General features: G+C 45.3%; 2 protein-coding genes across 11 annotated transcripts in view; one reads left to right on the top strand and one right to left on the bottom strand.

Moving 5' to 3' along the window:
- Nucleotides 1–7,140, bottom strand: part of KDM2B (lysine demethylase 2B) — a 122,481-nt gene extending 115,341 nt beyond the window's left edge. For 2 of the 9 annotated variants that reach the window (XM_054082062.1, XM_054082063.1), the window contains exons 1-2: nucleotides 6,819–7,140; nucleotides 6,177–6,246 (exon numbers count right to left, since the gene is read on the bottom strand). In XM_054082062.1, the coding sequence (XP_053938037.1) occupies nucleotides 6,177–6,246; nucleotides 6,819–6,871 (123 nt within the window). In that variant the 5' untranslated portion in view covers nucleotides 6,872–7,140. Of the gene's footprint in view, nucleotides 1–415; nucleotides 576–6,176; nucleotides 6,247–6,818 lie in introns of those variants that run through there. The other 7 variants (XM_054082066.1, XM_054082067.1, XM_054082072.1 and 4 more) reach the window with 5 other exon arrangements.
- ORAI1 (ORAI calcium release-activated calcium modulator 1) lies at nucleotides 10–20,440 on the top strand. 2 transcript variants are annotated; one of them, XM_054082074.1, is made up of 2 exons: nucleotides 10–135; nucleotides 19,838–20,440. In XM_054082074.1, exon 2 carries the CDS (start codon nucleotides 19,844–19,846, stop codon nucleotides 20,402–20,404), a length of 561 nt encoding a protein of 186 aa, XP_053938049.1. In that variant the 5' UTR covers nucleotides 10–135; nucleotides 19,838–19,843; the 3' UTR covers nucleotides 20,405–20,440. The 2 variants fall into 2 exon arrangements, with proteins under 2 accessions (XP_053938049.1, XP_053938048.1); XM_054082073.1 differs by lacking the exon at nucleotides 10–135 and adding an exon at nucleotides 7,990–8,234.
- Nucleotides 20,441–21,110: the final 670 nt, after the last annotated feature.

Here is a 21,110-nt window from a genome sequence, read left to right as displayed (position 1 = left end):
CAGCTCGTTTTATGTAACGCCGCGAGGGATGCGCAGCCCCCACCGCGGGGAGAAAAAAAGGGATGGGGGGGGGGGTTTCAAGCCGAGACCTGGGGATGCTCCCTTAGGGTCCCCCGCGGCCGGACGAGGACAAAGGTAGGATCCCGGGGGGGGGGGGTGGTTTGGGAAGGAGGGACCCCGCTCCCGGCCCCGCACACCCCAACCCTTTTCCCCAGGAGGAAAAAATATTAGATTATCGTTCCACCCTCCCCTTTCCCCTCGGTTCAATTCCACCCCCTTCCCGCTGCTTCTCTGCTCTCTTGCGAACTAAGTCGCTCCGCTGCCTCCGTTTTACATGCATTTCTCCCTTGGCAAACAATTAAGCAAAATCAATTAAAATGCACAAATAGGAAATAGACAGAAGCCAGCTACACACCAATCTTCTTCCAGAGTCTTTCTCTGCCTCCATTTTTTTGGAGAGTTTCATCACTTAATTGTCAACAGTTCCTGTCCTGCATTTTTGGCCCAAATGGGGGAGGAGGAAAAAAAAAACAAAAGCCATCCAGATCTCTCTAAAGTTTTGCAATTTTGCACCAGTACTTTTTTTTTTCTTTTTTTCTTTTTTTTTTTTTTTTGGAGGGGGGGAGATGAAGGGGGAGGGAAGAGGAGGAGGAGGAGGAGGAGGGGGACGGCGGCGCTGCCGTTTGCAAAGTCCTAAGGAACCATGTTCAGGCACTGCGTGCGGAGCGGGGCGCAGGCGTCGCAGTGCCCGGAACGTAAACAGTGTTCGGGGGGGTTTGGGGGGGTTGTCCGGGGGCGGCGGCGGTGAAAAGCGGCGCTGGGCTGCCCGGGGGTTGGCTCACAGCACGCAGGCGCCCAGCCCACGGCTGGGGGGGGGGGGTGTCTCTGCCTTGGGGGGTAATGCACCTTAAAAGTTAAGAATTGTGAAGAAACGAGGGGGGAAGAGTTGGATTTGGAGGTAGCTGCTCAACGAATCCCAGCTTGCCGTTTGAATCACGCAGTGTTGGAGGGTTAATTTGAGCGAGTTAATGTAGCAAATGCTTGAAAATCATCTTCCAGCACGGGGGGGGGCTTCGGGGTTAATTAGGGGAGTTGAGATGAGAGCTGTGGTTTAGGTGCCCCCCAGGTTTGGTGGTTTGGCCGCTCTACGTGCGGCGAACACCGGAGCGTCCGTGGGGCGCACGTGGTGAGCCCCGAGGTCCGCACCGGTGTGTGTCCGCTGGGAGCAGGTTCTAACAGCGACGCTCTGTTATTCTGTATGAAATAAAGCAAAATTGCCTTTGTGATGCAACAGGTAGCTGGAAATCGCATGGAAAAAAATCGGTGAAAATCATATAAAGTAGCTACTGATGCAAAAACCCAAAGTACGGCAGGAGCTCTAAGGCTAGAGGAGGGTCTCGGCTCTATGGCACCGATCCACATCTACTCTGAATTGATGCTGAGCAAACATCTGGCTGCAATAGTAGGGTGGGAGCGTGGCTTTGAGCCCCTTCCAGGTTCCGAAGAGTGGCTCCTCTTGGAAGCGACATCCTTTGCCTCCCCACTGCACAGCGCACCCGGTCCCAGGATGGGGGCTGATGGCTTTGACAGTGCTCCTCAGGTTTGCTTTTTGCAGCTTTTGAGATCGGCGTGGAAAATAAATGCGTTTCTACCTTTTGTACAGTACTTGTTCACTGTTGTCTCCCAGGCCAGCAAAAACTGGGAGTGCTCTGATCCAGACAGTACAAATCTGAGAAGCAAATGTCAAACTGTCTTTCTGTGGCTTTAATTTCCAGATTAGTTAAATGGAGACTGAAACTTTTTTATTAAAATAGAGCAATTTTACTCTTCCTGTCTGCTTCAACCAATAGGAACACATTCATATAGCATCCAGTTTCCCTGTTGCATACCTAACCGATTACTTCTTAGGTGCTACATGAAATGTATTAGATATAATGCAAAAGATAAAACACAAAATTCAACTTTGTGGGCCTCACCAGTCACCTCTTTGGAAACATTGATGTTTTAATGAGCCATGACGTGTGGATAAAGGCAGGAGAGGACAGAGTTCTGACTTGCGATTTAAGGCAGTGAGCAGTTCCTCCTGCATCTGCCAGTAACTGTGTGCAGAATCTTGAAAAATCAAGTAATTTTTCTTTAACGTCTCCCTTTTTGCAGGTGATTGAACTTGATTATCATATAGGGGTATTGTAGAGGCTGTCTACTGAAGTGTGGATTCCAGATGTCTATTATAGCAAGTGCATTATTAATCCATAATCCTGAGCTGTGCATGTACGTTGACCTTTCAGCCAAGATTACTCAATCTTAAAATTAAATGCATGCGTACATCTGTAGGATTGAGGCCAGCATACTTGTACAAGATAAATGAATGTTACTAGAGAATCATCAGACAAAAAACACGTAATCCATCCAAGTCCACCAAAGAGGACAGAACAGAGACATAAAAGAAAATCAACTCATTTTTTTCTAAATCCTTTTTTCCTTTGGACATGAACAGTCTGAGACTCTGGGTTATCAAACAAACCCACTGACGACTGTATTAATCACATACACGTACAAACACCAGGGCACATTATTGAAGTCTGAAAGTAAATGTTTCGGATATATCACGATTTTAATCTGCAGATCTCCAAATAATATAAAACACATTTTTAACCTTAAGACAAAAATGATGCTTAGTGAACTGTAATTCATTTTACCATTGAAATAATAGTGTAATCTGTGTATTAATAACAAAAAACTGCCTCAAACTTAAAAGAACTGGAGGAAAAAAAGAGGAGGGGATGTGGAAGATGACAATATCCACAGCTGCATTATATAGGATGAAGACACTGAGAAGCAATATTAAACCTGTGTGCTTGAGGACACAGGTTAAGTGCTGGCAGATGAGTGTTAGGGCTAGTTTCCCCTCTGAGCAGGTCATGCCTTAGGTTTCCAGCAGTGCCTGGAGCTGGGCCCTGTCAGGCAGTGCTTGGCACCAGACAGCCCAAGGCTGCTGCAAGGCTGGCTTTCTTCAGTCAAAAACAGGGGGGAAAGTGCTTTATGTCTAAATGCTGCGAAAAGAGAGTGGCGATTGTCAAGAAAGGGGCTGGTCTGAACTGAATTAACAGAAAAAAAAAATACCAAACCACTAAAACTTTTGCTGGATGTTAATGTAACTTAAATTATTTAAGATCTAATCATGACCATGTGCTGGATCCTGACCTCGTTAGCTTGTAACCAGGAGCTGTCATTTAATTAAATTTGTAGTGCAGAGCTCTTGCTAAGTAAGAACTAGAGTGCTGTGCTTGGGAAGGCTTTAGGAAGAAATGGGTTTGTTTCACCCCTACTGAACTTTCATATATAGTTATTTCCCGATGTATAGAATAGACTGAAATAATCTTAAAAGACTTTGTGAAGTGTATTTTATGTTGTAACACCTACTAGTCTGTATGTCACCTTGGGTTAAGATGGAAGGGTAGATATTTAACCATTTCATTGTTTTATGAAGGAAGTTCAAAATTATAGTTTGAGAGATCAAAATCTTTCCTTTGCAGAAATTCCACTAACAAAACTTTAAGCTCTACTTCAGATGAGATTTGCAGAGATGCTTGCCTTAACCTCCTTGCCGCTTTGGCCTGCGGACAAACCTTTATTTGCCTTTGGCAACTGCTACTTCTACTGTGTTGGGGTTTTTTTATTGCTGATCTAATAGAATTTCCATTTTGCGGTAACTTGATTTGGTTTGGGTACAATAACAGGAACAAATGCTAGTGATGATTTGCATGTGAAGCTGGAAGCATCTTTAAGAAAAGCTGCTATGCAGAGGGTAGCACCTTTGCATGGTCCGTACCGTATCACATGAATCATATGGTACTCAGTGAACCTGTTCTTATTCAGTCCTCCTACAGAAAATACAGAAATACATTCTTAGCGGGGGGGGAAAAAAAAAAGATATTATGAGTATCCTTGTGACAGTGTACAGATTTCTCAGGGCTTTCTGGAAAGGGACTTGGACTTCTGCTACCTGCTCCGATTGTGTTCATGCATAAATGATTCAGAGAATGGGTTGATGTTACTTCTAATTAGGAGTAATAACAGCCTGCTGCTGAAAGAGAGGTTTCCCTTTCTCTTGCATCATATGTGTCCCCTGTTAGGTGCAGGGTCAGTCAGTTCAGTGATTTCATCCAGCAGAAAACTCACCCATTGAGAAGAAAAAAAAAAGCTGTATTTTTTTCACTAGGTCAGTTCACTGAAGCTCTGTGGCCATTTAATCGGTGTAAGGGACAGGATGGGGGTGAGGTGAAGGAGGAGTGCAGGACTACACCCTTTTGGCAGCCTTCCGCAACTGCATGGAGCAGAGGTTAAGATCCAACCGCAGCTTTGAACTCCAGCAGGATTTCAGAAGAACTCCCTGGAGCATTTCGAAGAGTTAATTAAGCATGACTGACTCTTTTTGTTTCAGCTAACTCTAGAGTGGCGGTATAGAGGTGTGTAATAATGAGTAATTAGAGTTGGACATAAAAGAATTTATCCTGGTTAGTTTGTACCTCAGAATGGAGCTGTGAAATGGAACATAAAGGGGGAAGAGGGTACACTGACTGCTACAATCCTAATGTTTTAGTTCCAGAAGGAGACTTCTTTAATTTATGTTTTCCTATTTAACAAACCGATTTTTTATTTCTGATAGGAAAGAGGGGAAAAAAGCTGATTTTAAAGTTACAAAGCTTAAAATTACACGAGCGTGGCTTGGAAAAGTGGATGGGATGAGATTTCTTTACTGATTTGCTAGGTCCTTTTCCATACAGTTTCCTTGGATGAAATATGAACTCAACAGTCCAGTATTGTTGTATCTTTCAAAGCCCCTCCCAACAAACAGGAATAGGACTGATGGGCAGAAGAACAGAGGAACAGCAAGTTCAAAGAGTCTATTTTAATATAATTATTTAGAAATGCACTTGAAGTCCCTCTCAGCTGTACTTCTCTAAAAAAAAAAATCTACAAGAGACATCTGATTTTGGGCAACAGTTAAGACCTAGGTATTATTTGTGCAGTAGTACTCACCCATGATGCTATGGTTCAACCATTTTTGCAGAAACAAGAAGAAATAGCGAACAATCAGTCTTGTTTTTGTACATAAACGTTTTTCATAGCTTACGAGCAGCAATGCAAAATATTTTTAAGTTTATGATTCCATAGAAACAAAATGACAGAGACTTAAATGTTTGCTTGAGATGAGGAGGAAATGTTACATTACTGCTTTGTGATAGTTGCTGTTTCTCCCAAGTAAAATGTGGTAATGAAATCACAATATGGTTGTTACTCATTGCTTTGCAATGTGGTGGTCAGACAGCCTAAGGCATCGGTGGGAGACACAGAAAATGATGATTCTGGTGATGAGGTCTTCTGGGGTTTTAAGAATTAAAGCACACTGAATAAAAAGCAGTGGGTTATAATGCTGACTTAGGCTGAACTTCCACTCAGATGGCTCCTGTACAGTAGTGCTGTCACCCATAAAAGAGAAAGGAGGAGACAAACACTCCATGCAGTCATTGACAGAGCAGCGAAGGCTTTTATGGAAAGACTGTATGTCAAACTCATTCTCACACAGAGGTGGTTTGATGCCCCTGTAGATAAAAATCCAACCAAAAGTTGTTTATAACAAGAAGACAACTCCATTTATTTCCTGAGAAGGGAATGAGATCGAATCTACTGGGTAAGAAGGTGGTTTCAGTGAACGCCTCTGAAGACTTTAAGTCGTTAAGATCTTTTTTCTTGGATGCTTCAACTATATCTCTTAGAAAAGAATGCCATGTAAATGGAGAGTATTAAGTGACCTAGGTTGGTATAGACTGTTGTCACCTTTACTGCACATAAGTAAATGAACAACCTTGCAAATCTAAGAAGGGAAGAGAGGAACAAAGCAAAAATGTTGAAGAACATGTGCTAGGTTTTTCCTGCTTCTAAATATGGTCAAAAATGACCAATGCTCTTCATTTCTAATGAAAGTAGCATTGCAGTGATTCAGCTCCTGTGCGACCATCCACATGCCTGTAAATATTAAAAGTATCCCTATCCACTATTATTGCTATTGTTAAAATCGGTTTTTTCTTACTAGAAATTGATACCAACAGATTTGTTTTGCATATGCCCCTTGGTTCTCCAGACCCACAAGTCTGACGTTGCTCAACTCTCACCTTTTCAGAACTTACCTTCATAGCTGTGCCATGGATTTGCTGTGGAGTTCTGCGTGCGTCGCCTTTCCCTCTGTAAACACAGAAAAAATAAATTATTGTTTAAAGAGTTTGCGGGAACGTGGTAGTAAAGTCTTTCAGTACCGGCATACGTATCTGTTTAAATATTCTATCAACTGCTTGCTTATTAAAAAAATGAGTTTATCAAGAGCTCTGGTTGTGAAACCTTAACTACGTGATGAGCGTTTCAGTGGATTGGTTTTAATTGGAAGGCTCAGACTGGTTTAGATCCACAGGACAAATACAGATTATATACATAACACAAAAATGATCAAAGGCCTGGAACGCCTCCCGTGAAGAGAGGCTGAGGGAGCTGGAATTGTTCAGTTTGGAGAAGACTCTGAGACCTTATTGTGGCCTTTCAGTACTGAAAGATGGGGGCAAACTTTATAGCAGGGCCTGTAGCAATAGGATGAGGGGTGATGGTTTGAACTAAAAGAGTTTAGATAGAATTATAGAATAGTTCAGGTTGGAAGAGACCTTAAAAATGATCCAGTTCCAACCTCCCCCCCTATTCCGCGATGGGCAGGGACCCCTCCCACTGGATCAGGCTGCCCATAAAAAATATTAGAAGAAGATTTTTACTCGGGGTGGGGAGGAGAGCACTGGGCTGTGTTGCTCAAGAGGTGATGCCCCATCCCTGGAAGCTCAAGGCCAGGTTGGATGGGGCTCTGAGCAACCTGATCTGGTTGAAGGTGTCCCTCCTTCCTGCAAGGGGTGGGGTGGGGTGGAACTAGATGACCTTCATGGTCCCTTCCAACCCAAACTATTGGTGAACCCTTCTATGATGAAACGTTTGGCTTTTTCAGGAGGGAGGAAACCGCTGAAGAATGACTTTGGGGGTTGTGTTTGGAGAGGGGTTGGAGCAGGGGACACTTTCCCGCCCCCACTCCATGCCCTGAGCACAGGGGCCGCCACTGCGGGAACGGATAGAAGCGAGTTCACCCTCAGCAGCGCGGGAAGTTCCCTCAGCGCAGCCCCTCCTTTAGTCCGCGCCCCCCCCTCCTCCCCCGCGCAGCCCCTTCAGAGCCCCCCTCAGCCCCCGCCCCCCTCCGCGTAGCCCCCTCAGAGCCCCCCTCAGGCCCCGCCCCCCCCCGCGTAGCCCCCTCGTCCCCGCCATCAAGCCGCGCAGCCCCCTCTGTCCGTGCCCCCCCCCGGGCGCAGCCCCCCAGCCCGTCTCCCCCTGCCCGCGCTCCTTCAGCGCGCATCTCCCCGCAAAGCGCGCAGTCCCCACTCAACCTGCGCACCCCTATCCCGCGCAGCGCCCTCACCGCGGACAGCCCCTCTCTGCGCGCAGCACCCCCTCAGCCTGCGCAACCCCAACCCGCGCAGCACCCCCTCAGCCTGGGCAACCCCAACCCACGCAGCCCCCACTCGCGTAGCACCCCAACCCGCGCAGCACCCCCTCAGCCTGCGCAGCCCCAAATCGCGTAGCACCCCCTCAGCCTGGGAAACTCCAAACCGCGTAGCATCCCCTCAGCCTGCGCAGCCCCCACTCGCGTAGCACCCCAACCCGCGCAGCACCCCCTCAGCCTGGGCAGCCCCAAAGCGCGCATCCCCCCCCCCCCCAACCCGCGCATCTCCCCCTACGCGCATCCGCCTCTCAGCACGCAGCCCCCCCCCTCAGCCTGCGCAGCCCCCCTCAGCGCGCAGCCCCCCCCTCAGCCTGCGCAACCCCCTCAGCCTGCGCAGCCCCCCTCAGTGCGCACCCCCCCGAGCGCAGTCTCCTCCCCCCGCGGCGGGGCGGGCCCCCGGGGCCGGGGCCGGTCGGCGAGGCGGTGCCGGGCTCGCGCAGGCTCGGGGCGGCGGCGCCATGGGGCGGTAGCGCAGCCGGTGCCCTCGCTCTGCCGCCGGAAGGAGCCGCCGCCGCCGCCGCCCCGCAGCCCCATGAGCCTCAACGAGCACTCGATGCAGGCGCTGTCCTGGCGGAAGCTCTACCTGAGCCGCGCTAAGCTGAAAGCGTCCAGCCGCACCTCTGCGCTGCTCTCCGGCTTCGCCATGGTGAGCGGGGGCGGCACCGCGGGACCCTTACCGGGGCCGGGGGAGGGCTCGGGGGTTGCAGGGAGCTGTAATGCTGCGGGGTAGCAGCTGCATCTCGGCTTTTACCCCCGCCGAACAGCTCTATGCTGCGAGCTTACCCCTCTAGACAGCTCCATGCTACAAGTTTACAGCTGCCTCTCGGTTTTTAACCCTGCCAAACAGCTCCATAGAGCAAGCTTACAGCTGATTTTCGGCTCTTACCCCCCGCCAAACAGCTCCGTGCTCCGAGTTTACCGTACTGAGCGGCTCTATGCTGCAAGGTTACAGTTGCTGCTCGGCTTTTACCCCCAAACAGCTCCATGCTGCAAGTTTATAGCTGCCTCTCGGCTTTTAACCCTGCCAAACGGCTCCATAGAGCAAGGTTACAGCTGCTTTTTGGCTTTTACCCCACCAAACAGCTCAATGCTGGAAGTCTACAGCTGCCTCTCAGCTTTTACCCCCTCTAAACAGCTCCGTGCTGGAAGTTTACCCCACCAAACAGCTCCATGCTACAAGCTTAGAGCTGCCTCTCTGCTTTTAACCCCTTCCAAACAGCTTTATGCTGCGAGCTTACCCCACCAGACAGCTCCATGCTACGAGTTTACACTTGCCCCTTGGTTTTTAACCCCTCCAAACAGCTCCATGCGGTAAGTTCACAGCTGCTTCTCGGCTTTTACCCCCTCCAAACAGCTCCATGCAGTAGGTTCACAGCTGCTTCTCGGCTTTTACCTCCTCCAAACGGCTGCATGCTGCAAGCTTACAGCTCTTTCTTGGCTTTTACCCCCCCAAACAGCCCCATGCTGCAAGTTTCCGTCGGCTTCTCGACTTGCACCCCGCCAGGCACCTCCTCGAGGGGATTTCTTTCCCTCCTGGCTCGTTTCTCCTGCAGAGGATGCTCGCCCCGCCAACCCTCCCGCAGGAGACTCCGTGCGGAGGTGGAAATGCGGAGCTCTGCGGGTTGTGTTCGGTGTTTGGCTTCGCTCCCCGGTGCCAGGAGCGGTCCCAGGGCTCTTCCCGAGGCTTGGGCATGCTTGGAAGCTGCTATTATGCCTCATTTATCTAAAACTGATAAAAGTTGACCGTATCCCTTCAACTCATGACACCGCATCTTTGGTCATCTGAATTCGTGATGTTTCTGATTTTGTTCAGGGAAATCCTGGATGTTGTTTGAAGGTTTGTGTATGTTTTAGAAACTTTCTTTTTCTTAGTAGGAACGTGTTTGGTCTTTGCTTTAGGGTTCGATACAGAAACGTAGTCCAGTGACCATAATTGCCTCCAATGACAGCTTCATATAGATTGAAATATGGTAATTTACAGGTTTATGTCCAGCCCTCTCACGTCCTGAGCTGCTAACTCTGCAGTCAGCCCCTCGATCCATCTGTGTTAGAAAGGCTTCATAGTTGTGAATATTGAATTGCACAGCTCTGATTTGCTCTGTTTTGATTTTTGCGCCACTTTTTAGCTAGGTGAGCATGACACTGAAAATGTCAGCAAATCAAACTCAAAGATTTGTTTTGGAGTTTCAGAAAGCGAGCATCCTTTATCGAGGCTGGGCATGATCGTGGGGGGATGATCTCCATCAATCCTGTGCAAGGAGACAAAGGCTAGTTACAGAATGTATCTGCCACTTACATGCATGTGTATAGATTCTCCTGGAAACCTTATACACATTCTGTTACTTTCCAATGTCTAATTCTAATGTTACAAAACTTTGCAATAGTCAAAACTCTTGCTAATTTAGAGCTGGCTCCATCTCTCTGCTTTACCTTGCTTTTCAGATTAGTAAGAATTCCAGAAGTGATTACAGAAGAGACATCTGTTTAGCACAAATCGTTCCTCAGGCAATACGTTATCGTTTTCAAAGAACGGACAGTGTCTGAAAAACATTCTTTTAAGGAAAACGTGCTATAAGAGGGACATTCTCTCTAGCTTTCAAAAGCCATAGCTGCGCAGACGAAACATAACTGTACTTTAGCTTAAATCTAAATATTCCGCTTTGAAATATTCCACGTATCGTATCAAGCGTGTTCAGCTCCAAGATCTGTTCTCCCTAAGAGCCATTGTTCCAGTTGGAGGATGCTGTTTGGAGGCACAGCAGCTTTCTGACGGTCAGATAAATGTCACTGTCCTCCTTCAATGGCTAAAAACAGCCTGCAGCTCCTCAGGGGTGATGGGGGATTGCTGTTCCTTTGACTGACGGGGCCGCTGTGTTTGTGCAGTAGCAGATTGGAGTTGGTTCTCCTTGGGTAACATCCGGCTGGTAGCTCATCCCCTGCTGCTGCTAATGAGTTTTCCTTATTGTCCGCCTGTTCTCGTGTGTCAGTGCGGTTTATCAGGGTGGTTTCTTGAGTCAGGCTTTTACAGGGAGAGTGAGAAGATGGGAAAACCTCTCTAGTTTGTTGGTTTTTACAAGTTTTCATCTAAGGCAGGTTACATCTACGTTATTAAAAATAGTACTTAAAAATCATATTCAATCTCTTGCATCCCTTCGGCTGTTTTCTAACTGTATGCTATGTGACTCGTAGATGCCCGTGGATGCATGAGGTGTGAGGCTTCTACTTCTTTCTTGATTCTCTAGAAGGATTTTAGGAATTCAGTGTCCTGCAGCTTTTGGATTTATATTGTTTATGTTTTGAAGTTATGTTGAACTTATGTCCTGCATTTGAATTTATGTTGTTTACCGTATTTAAGGAAAAAGTCACTTTGTTCTGATTAACAAAATCTGTAGCCAGAAATGTTACACGCGAACATTTGTCTTATTTTAATTTTCCTCTCAAAAAATTCCACTTTTTTTCTTCCTTTAACACAAGATCGCGGTGGAAATCAGCTTGTAGCTTCTGTGGTTTTGGTATGACAGAGTCCTTAGCTGGGACTTCCTCATCTGTTTTCAGAAGAGCTGACTTAACTTTAAAGTATTTTTAGATTTCTGTTGAAAAGCTGCTTATCTTTTAAAGTTGTCCTTCCCAATTTCTGCCTTGAAGCCTTTTTTCTGCTGTCACGCCTATGCATTGTTCATTGAATTCAGCAGATTCTTTGGCACCTGGTATTTGAACAAAACGCTGCTAAAGTACAATCTAGATCTCTAGATCTGTAGCTTACAACAGCCATTTAGCATCATTCTTCCTCTGTTTTCCTTATCAACACTAGGAAGAAAATGCCCAGATGACACATCCAAGGACACTCAGTTAATTGATGGAAATTGTCAGGAGTGGAATGTGCTCATTTCCATGATAGCCACACTGATCCTTGACCTTTAATTAGATAAAGTACATCTGTTCTCTAGTATGAGCCAAGTGTCTCTGTAGTTAAACTGTTCCTTTATTTTGGACTAATTTTGTGTATAACCACAGGCATTTTGTGAAGTTGGTTCCCTCGAGACCCCAGTTCAGTGATCTGTGCCAAGGAGATTGCATGAGTCAGTGAAGTGTAGAGCATGAAATGCTCGGCCAGGTTGCAAGCTCAAGTGTTACGCTTCCACGAAGATTGATGAAAAACCTGTTTTACAGTTTCATTTCAGAGCTGCTGGCTGTTAGCAGGGTCTGGCGATTGCCAGCTGATGCTAGAGCTAAGTGCCCACCAGGAAACCTGAGCTTGTACTTTGTGCGGGTTTCCATGGATGCTATCACCCAGTGCCATGCACCTAAGAGGAAATCTAGGAAGCTTATACTCTTACATCTAGTATGCTTTTCAAGTTTATGGGTCTGGCAAGTAATATCAGTGCCCCAAACTGCTAGAGGTAAAGAGAGAAATTGTAGATTGAAGGGTGAATGTAGTCCATGAAGAAATAGAGGGTTCCTTCCATGCATCAGTGGAAGTGTTGAGCATTTCTCACTTCAATGTTATATCCCAGATAGTGATGTATGATTTTTTTTTTCCCCCTCCATGCCTGCTTTATTTCTTAATCCAGGCTATGTGAGTGCTGTAAATACCATGTAGATTGTATCCTGCGTTGCAAGCGCTTGCTCAGCCACACCTGTAGCGGTACAGAGACCTCCAGTGCAGGCAGGCTGCCAGGAGGCTATTGTTGTTTGAACAATTAAACTGATTTGTTGGCATCATTTTGTCTCCAGGGATGTATCACACAGTAGTGTGGCAATGTCATGATACCAGAGTCACAAATATCGGAGGGAGGTTGTTAGATCTCAACAGTCATCAAACTGGAGAACAAAAGATCGCCCCTCCAGTTAACAGCTCAGTGAAGATACCTGAGCCCAAATTAGGGTCTAAATTATCCAACCCCTGTGGCTGCCTTCGTTACATTTAGGATTTGGCGGACATTCGTTACCAGCAAGCACACTTTTCCTGTAAATGCCTCTAATGTCTCAAGCTGGCTAGACTGTTGCCTCGTTAGTAATAGATATGCCTCAAATATTGAATATCATCAAAGAACTGTCAGCTCTTGCTGTTGAAACAGAGCCAACACCATCTTCTGAAGACAGCTTCAGTCATGTTTTGTGAATGACTGCACTGATAAATATTTATGAAACGAATTTCCATAATAATCCTGGATGTTGGAGTGCTACTAGGTAGGACCCAGATCCTGCTGCGCAGGTGCTGGATGCAGCACGGTCCTTGTCCTAGCAAAGGTTATCCGCAGTTCCAAATACTAAAATGGTCTCTGTAGAAGTTGTTTTAGCTGTATTTAACTGGCTTCCTGGTAGAATAACGTGAAACAGCGGCATTTGGTAACCTGCAGGAAAGTCTTACAGGCGCTTCTGCCACCACTTGCCTGTAAGAGCAATAGCGATATAAAAGGTTATATGTGGGTTATCTTCCCACATATAAAAGGCCTTTTCATTTCCAGTCATGAAAGCAACACTTTGTTGCTCCTTTGAGCATCCCCATCTCAAGGTTGCAGATGAGCAAGACAGGCAGTGGGGAGTACTTGGGACTTTTCGGTTCTCTGCGTCACAGTGTGAGTGGCTGCTGTAATTTAGAGGATGTAAAGGTGATACTGAGTCACTCTTTCTTCTACCTACTGTAGTGACTAGTCTGACATTGTGTTATCAAACACATTTACTGTAAATAACACTGTGTAGAGATACTGCTTTCTCAAGATGCAAGAATTCCAGCGACACAGGGCATCACCTTTTCAGGTTTAACTAAAGTTAAATCCTGGATTTGTATTCCCATGTTAGCAGATACTAATGTGTTTTGCCATTCGGCAGCATGTAATAACCCAGAGAGTCAAGATTTTAGACTAATGGATCAATGGTGTTCATATTCTTTTCTATATAAAACCAGTCATAAGATCGTTATTTTGACTTATCTTTTTTAATTTCTGGTGACTGATTCTGGCTCACGCAGATTCTTTCGATGAGCTGTTTATAACTTAATGAATGGTGCAGACAGTCTGTGAGAGCTGGCTCTGCGCCTCCGTCTCTTTAGAATGAATAGTACTGTCAGGAAAACAGACTGACTGACTCGGGAGCTGAGGGGACAGCCGAGGGAGTGCTGGTTTCCAGCGATGCCATGACACCTGTCTCATTCCCCATTTTCCCCTGTGGTCTCACACATAGACAAACAGTGGGGTAGAAAATGAAATTTGTTATTGAAATAACTGTGATGTGAACCTGAGGGCTTAAAGAAACTGTTTCTCTGTGTGGGGCTTCTTTTTCCTGCTAAGAGTAGTGTGTGCTGCGAAGAGTCACTTGCACTGGTAACTGTATGGATAACTAGGTGTAGTCACGTCCTTCCAACAAGTGAAGGTAAGTAAATACTTCTGCAGATCGGTGTTGAATGAAATATTCCAGTGATCACCATGCACAACTGTACCTTGGTCTGTGTTGGTGCAGTGCGGTGAAGGTGGTGTAGCAATGATGCGTTTCTCCAGGTAAGATTTGGATCCTCCTCTCACTGTGTCGATAGATCCTTAAAAATGCAGCTATGATGTTTGATCGACGCAGCTTTCTTTTAAGCCATTCCTGACATGCTAGATGGTATAAAAAAATGTCTTGTTCTCATAATCAATTTCCTATTTAGGAATGTCAGCTGTGGCCAGAGAAGAGGAGATGAGAACAGTCTTGCGCGGGTGTACAGATAGTTCTAGGCTAGTGTTCATTAACAGGTGGTTGATGTCTTTAGTAAGACGGGTGTTTGAAGCTGAAGTGTTCCTTTCTGAAGGGGTTTTGCTTGTTACAATCTGTGAGGCAGCCACCTGCACGAGTGGTAGACATAACAAGAATGTGATCATACCAAGAACCAGTCTTTCTCAAAGTATTCCATTAAATGGGTCATTGTGAGATTGTCTACATTTAAACCTATCAACTTTTAATAAGGTTGATTGCTTGCTCTGTGATTCTTGTCTGAATGTGTGAGATACAAAGGACAGGAGAGCACATGTGGCTGGAGCCCTAGGGTAGTCAGATAGCATCATGTGAGGGCAGGAGGCAGATCTACAGCTGTTCCATCGCAGGGCCATCAAGTGTCGACTGCAGCTCCCTGGTTACAGAATGCATTTCGCTAAAATTGGCTGTCGTGGAGAAGTGGTCATGGGTATTCTTCAGAGGTGTGATCAGCACTGAGGAGTTCGAATTGGCTGTGCCTCTGTTTGAAGCTGTCAGTCCCTGACATGCTGAACTCAATCATGACTCTCAGCTGGATGTTAACGCTAGGATTTGACACCATGAGAGGAAGTACGATGGTTATAGCGCAGACTCCCGGTGCGTGTTATATTCCTGCTGACCAGAGCTCGGAGTCATCTTTGCACAGAAGGAGAGGGGAGTCATCTATAAATAGCTCTTAGGTAAGACAGAAGTACCTTGAGATAAGGCATTTTATTTCCTTTTCTCTACAGCAGTGGCTACTGATTCTGAAAAAGAAGTGAGCCTGTGATCAAGTTGGGAAACTCTCAGCTACTCTGTGCTCTGCTGTTGCTACTACACATGATAACAAGGGGCAGTTACTTTTTTATGTGTGTTACAAATCTCGAGTGTCAATATGACCTACCTGGCTGGCCCTTATCAAAAGAACCAAAAGGTTCTTCCTTTTGTTTTCCTTCATTTTTCTTCTGGTTGTTGTCTGTAATGTTTTATTTTCCCTGGACATTTCTTATTTCAGAATGTCTTAAAGCAGGAATTGAATTTGAAGCTTGCCTTATGCCTTAAACCAAACCAATATAAAGCCAAGATATTGTGTATTAGCTTATAAAACTGGGGAATAATGCGAAAATCTGAAGCAAATAATTAATTTGTGTCTTGCTGCTGTGGTAAAAATGAAAAAGTGACGGACCAGGACACTTGCTTATCCTGCATTTCAGTAGCATTATGAACTGCGTTTTGTGATATATATGTGACTGTTCCTTTATTGTAATTGTTACTGCTAGTAAAAATTATTCTATTAGTATATCACAGCTCACTTGCATGGGAGCATTCAGATTGCCATGATTGCCGTGACTCTGAAATCCAGGGCTATCAGAAGCCTTAATGTGATTGTGTGCTCAAATTAAGTTGTCTTTGAAAGCATCTGAATGCCCACCTTCTTTAGACTTAAGAGAAGTCTAAAGCCCTGCGTGCTAACATCACGGGAGTCCTTCAGTTTTGTTAAGAAGCTGCAGTTCAGCTTTGCAGCTTTGTCCAGGGCTGAAGTAAATCTGTCAGTCATATCTGTAAGAGTGATCCTAAGTTAAAGTTAGCTCTTCCTTGAGCCAGGGATTAGACCAGAGGGCCTCTTGAGGTGTCTTCCAACCTACGTTGCTCTATGATTATGCAGCAAAGCAGGATGCTTGCAGCATGGTAGCAATCACGCAGCAAATGTTCAAAGAAGCTCTGAAAGGGGTGAAGGAGAAGGTGCTGAAACATGTTGTGTTGGATACTGTGCAGACATAAATGACAGATCCTGCCCGGAGGGGCCTGCTTCTGAACCATCCTGTGCAGAACAACAGCATCTACCTATGAGGCTTCCTGTGGATTTGGATCACACCCCATTAGCTCACCGGGGCCCTGTTTTTGCAAGCGCTACCTTACAAGAGCGGTTCTGAACTGTGCATTTGGAAACTGCAGTGTGAGCAAAGGAGAGAACTTCTGCTGCTTTGCTTCGCTGTTTGAAAACAGGCACAGGACCTCATAATGAAAAATGGAGCTTTTTGTTGTAGGTGCCTGGCTCAAGCTTGGCCCAGGAAGTAAAGAGCAGAGACTTGCAATTGAAAAGAGCTGTTTCTGCTGGTTTATAGTGAAAGTGTTTGCGAATTAGTTTCCTTGACAGTTTGTGGAGACAGTAAACATGAACTAATTTTTCACTTATAGGTCAAGCTGGAGTTACTCTGCCAGGCTTGAACACAAGGAGACTTTGCTGTACTCCTTTAAAGACTTGCAATCCTTTAGGCATTGTGTCCTACAGCCTTCCCAAAAGTCTCCATTTTAAATATATTCTGAAGTATCTATTAATCCTGAATGAATGGGAAAGAGAGGTCTTGCTTTCCCACTGCTGCTTTTAGGGTTTTTCTAACACTGGTGTCAGCTACAGCTGCAACTTTGTGCATTTTCCCTTCCTTGATGGGTGTCTGTGTCCAGCTGGTTAGCTTCAGCCTAATTTTTTTCCTGTCCTGTCTGTGAACCCATGAGAAACTCTTTTGTTTCTTATGCACACCCCCTCTAGCTTCTGCCACATTTTCTCACTGGTCAGTTTAAGAAAAGTACCAAACTCCCTTGCTAGAGAACTCGTGTTCTGCAAAGAACTGTGAGTGGTTATGAAGCTGCATCTTACGTGTCTGCGTTGTAAGGATACCCTCAGTGTTCAGCGTGGAGCTCTTTTTACGCTAATCCTTTGGAGGGCTGATTCTGTAAAGCTGCGATCCCTTCAGTGTCCATAGGAGTATTTTTTCAGCTGCTCTAGTCTCCTAGGCAGGCAACTTGCAATGCTGTCTCTCAAAGCAGGTGGATGTTTTCTCCCTTTTAGCATTGCTATGCTTTGGTGTAGGCTCTTTCCTGGCCCAGCAGTTGGTGCAGCTGGTACTCTTCCCTTCGGTTCCAGCCACAGAGAGGAGGTCGCATTTTTTGTTGGCAGGATAACCAAGAATGACTTAAAACAACTTCAAGTGTCCTAACTCCGGGGCATCCTTGGTGTTCAGCATCAGGACTGTGCTGGCGTGAAAACTACTGTGGAAGGGAACTGAATTGGGAGAAGATGCTGAAACGGGTCCAGGCATGTGCTCCTTGTGGGATGCCCTGGTCTTTTCCAGGAGTCTCCTTTGGGAGCTTGCTTTCCCCTTGGTGCTTAGCAGTACATGGCCTCCCTCCCTCTGCTTTTGGCCATGTGAAGGTGTACGTGAAGCTTCAATGCTGAGGTGACCACCTGCCCTGCTTCTGCCTTATTCGCAGCTTATTAGCATCCCAGACTGAGAATAATTGGCAGTGCATGTGGCTACTTATCTGCCAGTTTATTTTGCACATTAGAAGACTGGTACTTGGGCTACCTTTCAAGTGATGTTAATGCTACCTACAATTATTCTTATAGAGAGAGTACACTTGGAATTACAGTATGTAATTGCATGGTATGATTTGAACGGAAGGAAGTTACACCCTTCCTACTTGTGAGGTAAATTGTGACAAGTCTGAAGTAACAGTTAACAGCCTTGCTGGATTTCAGAGAGCTCTTCTAAGAGATTATTTGGGGCCTACCTATCCAACAAGCTTCCAGTGCAAAGCGGGTCTGTGTTAGTATATATCTTGGCCGTATAAACTGAAGCCTTGCTTATGTAGCTCCACATTGTGTATATGTAGCTCCATAACTTTGTGTATAATGGTTGTAGGTATTGCTGGGGCCACTCTTTCAGGGGACACCCAGCAATGTTAAAATGAAGTCTTTTTAACCCAGAAAAACTTGGATTCCTAGTCTGGACTCTCCTTCTAATAGTTGTCCCTGTGGTTCTGGCAGTGGTTATCTAGGCACAGAGTTATCTGAGAGTCTGAAAGCTGCTTGAATTAATCTGGTTTCTTGCAAGATGTTGTTTTGATTGTGCATATAATTATAGCCAAAATGGGTACTTTTAGATTAAATGTGATTATTTAGCATTTCTTTTTAGCTCCCCCTAAGAAGGGGAAGAAAAGATTTCTTCTTGATGCTCTGTTGAAATGGGAAGACAACAGTAGCTGCAGGACAGCTGGTACATTGGAATGAGAAGATTCTGACTGAAGTTCAAAATCAGATGCCTGATACCATTCTGACATGGAGACGTTGATTAATGTATTGTGGTTATGCTAACGTAAGAAGTAATAGGATAAAGGATTAAAATGTCTTGACATGCTGGGTGTGTTTGAATCTTAGACACACATCAGAAAAAAATACAAAGAAAAACTTAAGCTAAGTATGAAAATGACTCCACGGTGGTGAAGGATTGCAGTAGTTCTGTGAAAAACAGAGGAAGCCCAACATCCCATGAGTATGTTGGGGCTTAATGAGCAGTCTTTCAGAAGAGACCCCCAACCACTCAACTGTGATGTTTCCCGCGGTTGAGGAATGGTATTTTTAACTCTTCGAGCAAGAATTGTGTATGCCTTAATATAATTTCTTGTTGTGTTTCTTGTAACACTTGGAAACTGCTTGCTAGTTGGCTGGGTGGTTAAACTTATGAGGATAAAGCTTTAAATAAAGGAATTAAAAGACTGGCAAATGGCCTTGAATGCCTGTTGAAACATGTCTGAGCAAAACCCTCTGCTGGCTTCATGTCTTTAGTGAGTTAGTGGCTAGGAGTACTGGTGTCCTGGAATGTGCTGGTTCTGGAAGCACAGGAAGATGAGATCCTGGAATAGGCATAGCTTGGCTCAGCTCTTGGAAAATAATGAGGTTTGAATATTCTCGCTGTTTTTGCAGCTATCTTTGGGTCCTCGGTTCTTTGTCTCCCTCCAGCTATGCTGTCCACACTGCATGGAATCTTCTTCATGTCAGCTTGATGAGAATTCGGGTGTTTGGCATTAGCTGCGGGGCGAGTGCCATCCGAACCAGCAATGGCCAGGGGTTATGGGCTAAACCTGTGTTGGTGGGGTTGAGTGAGAGTATAGCTGAGCACCCCATGGAAAGGTGATCTTTCTAATGAAAGGCTCCTACTCTTCATGACTTAAACATGCAAAGAGAAAGGACCATTCAGACTGTGCCGGGCCATGTGCTGCCTTCACAGGCTTTCATGTTGGATACCTACTTCAAAAGACTTCATATGGTTTTCATTCTACATATATAAGGGACACACAACATTTCCCAGTACCCAGCAAAACTTATAATCTGTAGTAAAAGATCAAAAGTTACCTCTGCAAATAACACAAGGAAAAAGGAGTGTTTTGCTTTAGGAGTCCAAGTATGTTGATCACAAAGTTCAGCTGGTTTTTGTGGATGGGCTGGAGGTGGCAAGGGGGTTGTGCCGTTCAGAGCTTTTGTGCATACTGATGGTTTGCTCTACAACAGAACAGTCAGTATGAAAACGGTGGCCTTTGCTCAGACTCGGACCTAATGAAAAGGGTACGGATTGACGTGAAGAGAAATTATTATTTCGTCTGGATCAGATGATCTTCCGGAAACATGATTTAAACTTAAAATAATCTGTAGTCAAATAACATGTAAGGTGGGCAATTACATCTCTCTCCTTTCATTTTCAGGTGGCTATGGTAGAAGTTCAGCTCGACACAGACCACGACTACCCTCAAGGTCTCTTGATAGCCTTCAGTGCCTGTACTACTGTTCTTGTTGCAGTTCACCTTTTTGCACTCATGATAAGTACCTGCATTCTTCCGAATATAGAGGCTGTTAGCAATGTGCATAATCTCAACTCTGTCAAGGAATCTCCTCATGAGCGTATGCACCGGCACATTGAGCTTGCGTGGGCATTTTCTACTGTCATTGGGACTTTGCTCTTTCTTGCAGAGGTGGTGTTACTGTGTTGGGTGAAGTTTCTTCCTTTAAAGAAGAAAACTGACAGCCCACTCCAGAGTAACAGTTCTACCATCACATCAGGACAGGCAGCAGCCATTGCATCAACATCTATCATGGTTCCCTTTGGATTGATTTTCATTGTCTTTGCAGTCCACTTCTACAGGTCACTGGTGAGCCATAAAACAGACAGGCAATTTCAAGAACTCAATGAACTTGCTGAATTTGCACGGCTCCAGGATCAGCTGGATCACAGAGGTGACACGATCTCCTCAGCTGTTACCCATTTTGCGTAAATCTGTACTTAAAGAAAATAAACCCATTATTCTGTTTCTGCATTGTTATGTTGACTCCCCTGTGGATGAACCGGTTGAACTGTTGATTACAGTTTAAAGAGAGATTATAAATGTTGTTTTAATCCTTTAGAGAGGAAGAAAAAAAGGTTCCTTGCATAAAACTTTGGCTCTGACGTCTGAAGGAATGGATGGTGGAGTGTGCTTGCGCTGCGCGGGCGTCCCTCCTCTTGCAGGCACTGTCTAGATTGCTTCGTGTTAGTGCTGAGTAGTGGCTGTACGAATCCATGGGAAATAACATTGTAAATTTGGGTATTTGTTAGGGATAGAGAAATAGAGAAGCTTTTTTTCCCTCTATTTGATGTTGGCATTTACTAGAAGATACTGCTTGTCCGATCCATATTGCATGGCATGATACAAATTACTTGGGATATGCAGCAATTAGCACTTTGTTTCAGTGCTAGCGCTGTTCTCTCTAGAAAGGCTGACAGATGGTAGAAGTGAAAGCTTTCCCACCACCTTCCCTGGTATGTTTTGCTGCCAAGTAATTACTACTTTACTGATATCTCCAGCGCCTTTTTCCCATGGCAATTACACATTTTATAACTTGCTAAACACCCATGACTCGTCTTACTGCGATGTACTGTGGCCACATGAGTAGGAATGAGAGTCTACTCTGCTCTTCCTTGGAAGAAAATAAAAGCAATAA

This window comes from Cuculus canorus, chromosome 17 (genome assembly GCF_017976375.1).
Source record: "Cuculus canorus isolate bCucCan1 chromosome 17, bCucCan1.pri, whole genome shotgun sequence".
Classification (NCBI taxonomy): Eukaryota; Metazoa; Chordata; class Aves; order Cuculiformes; family Cuculidae; genus Cuculus; species Cuculus canorus.
This window is presented reverse-complemented; position numbering and strand designations above follow the sequence as displayed.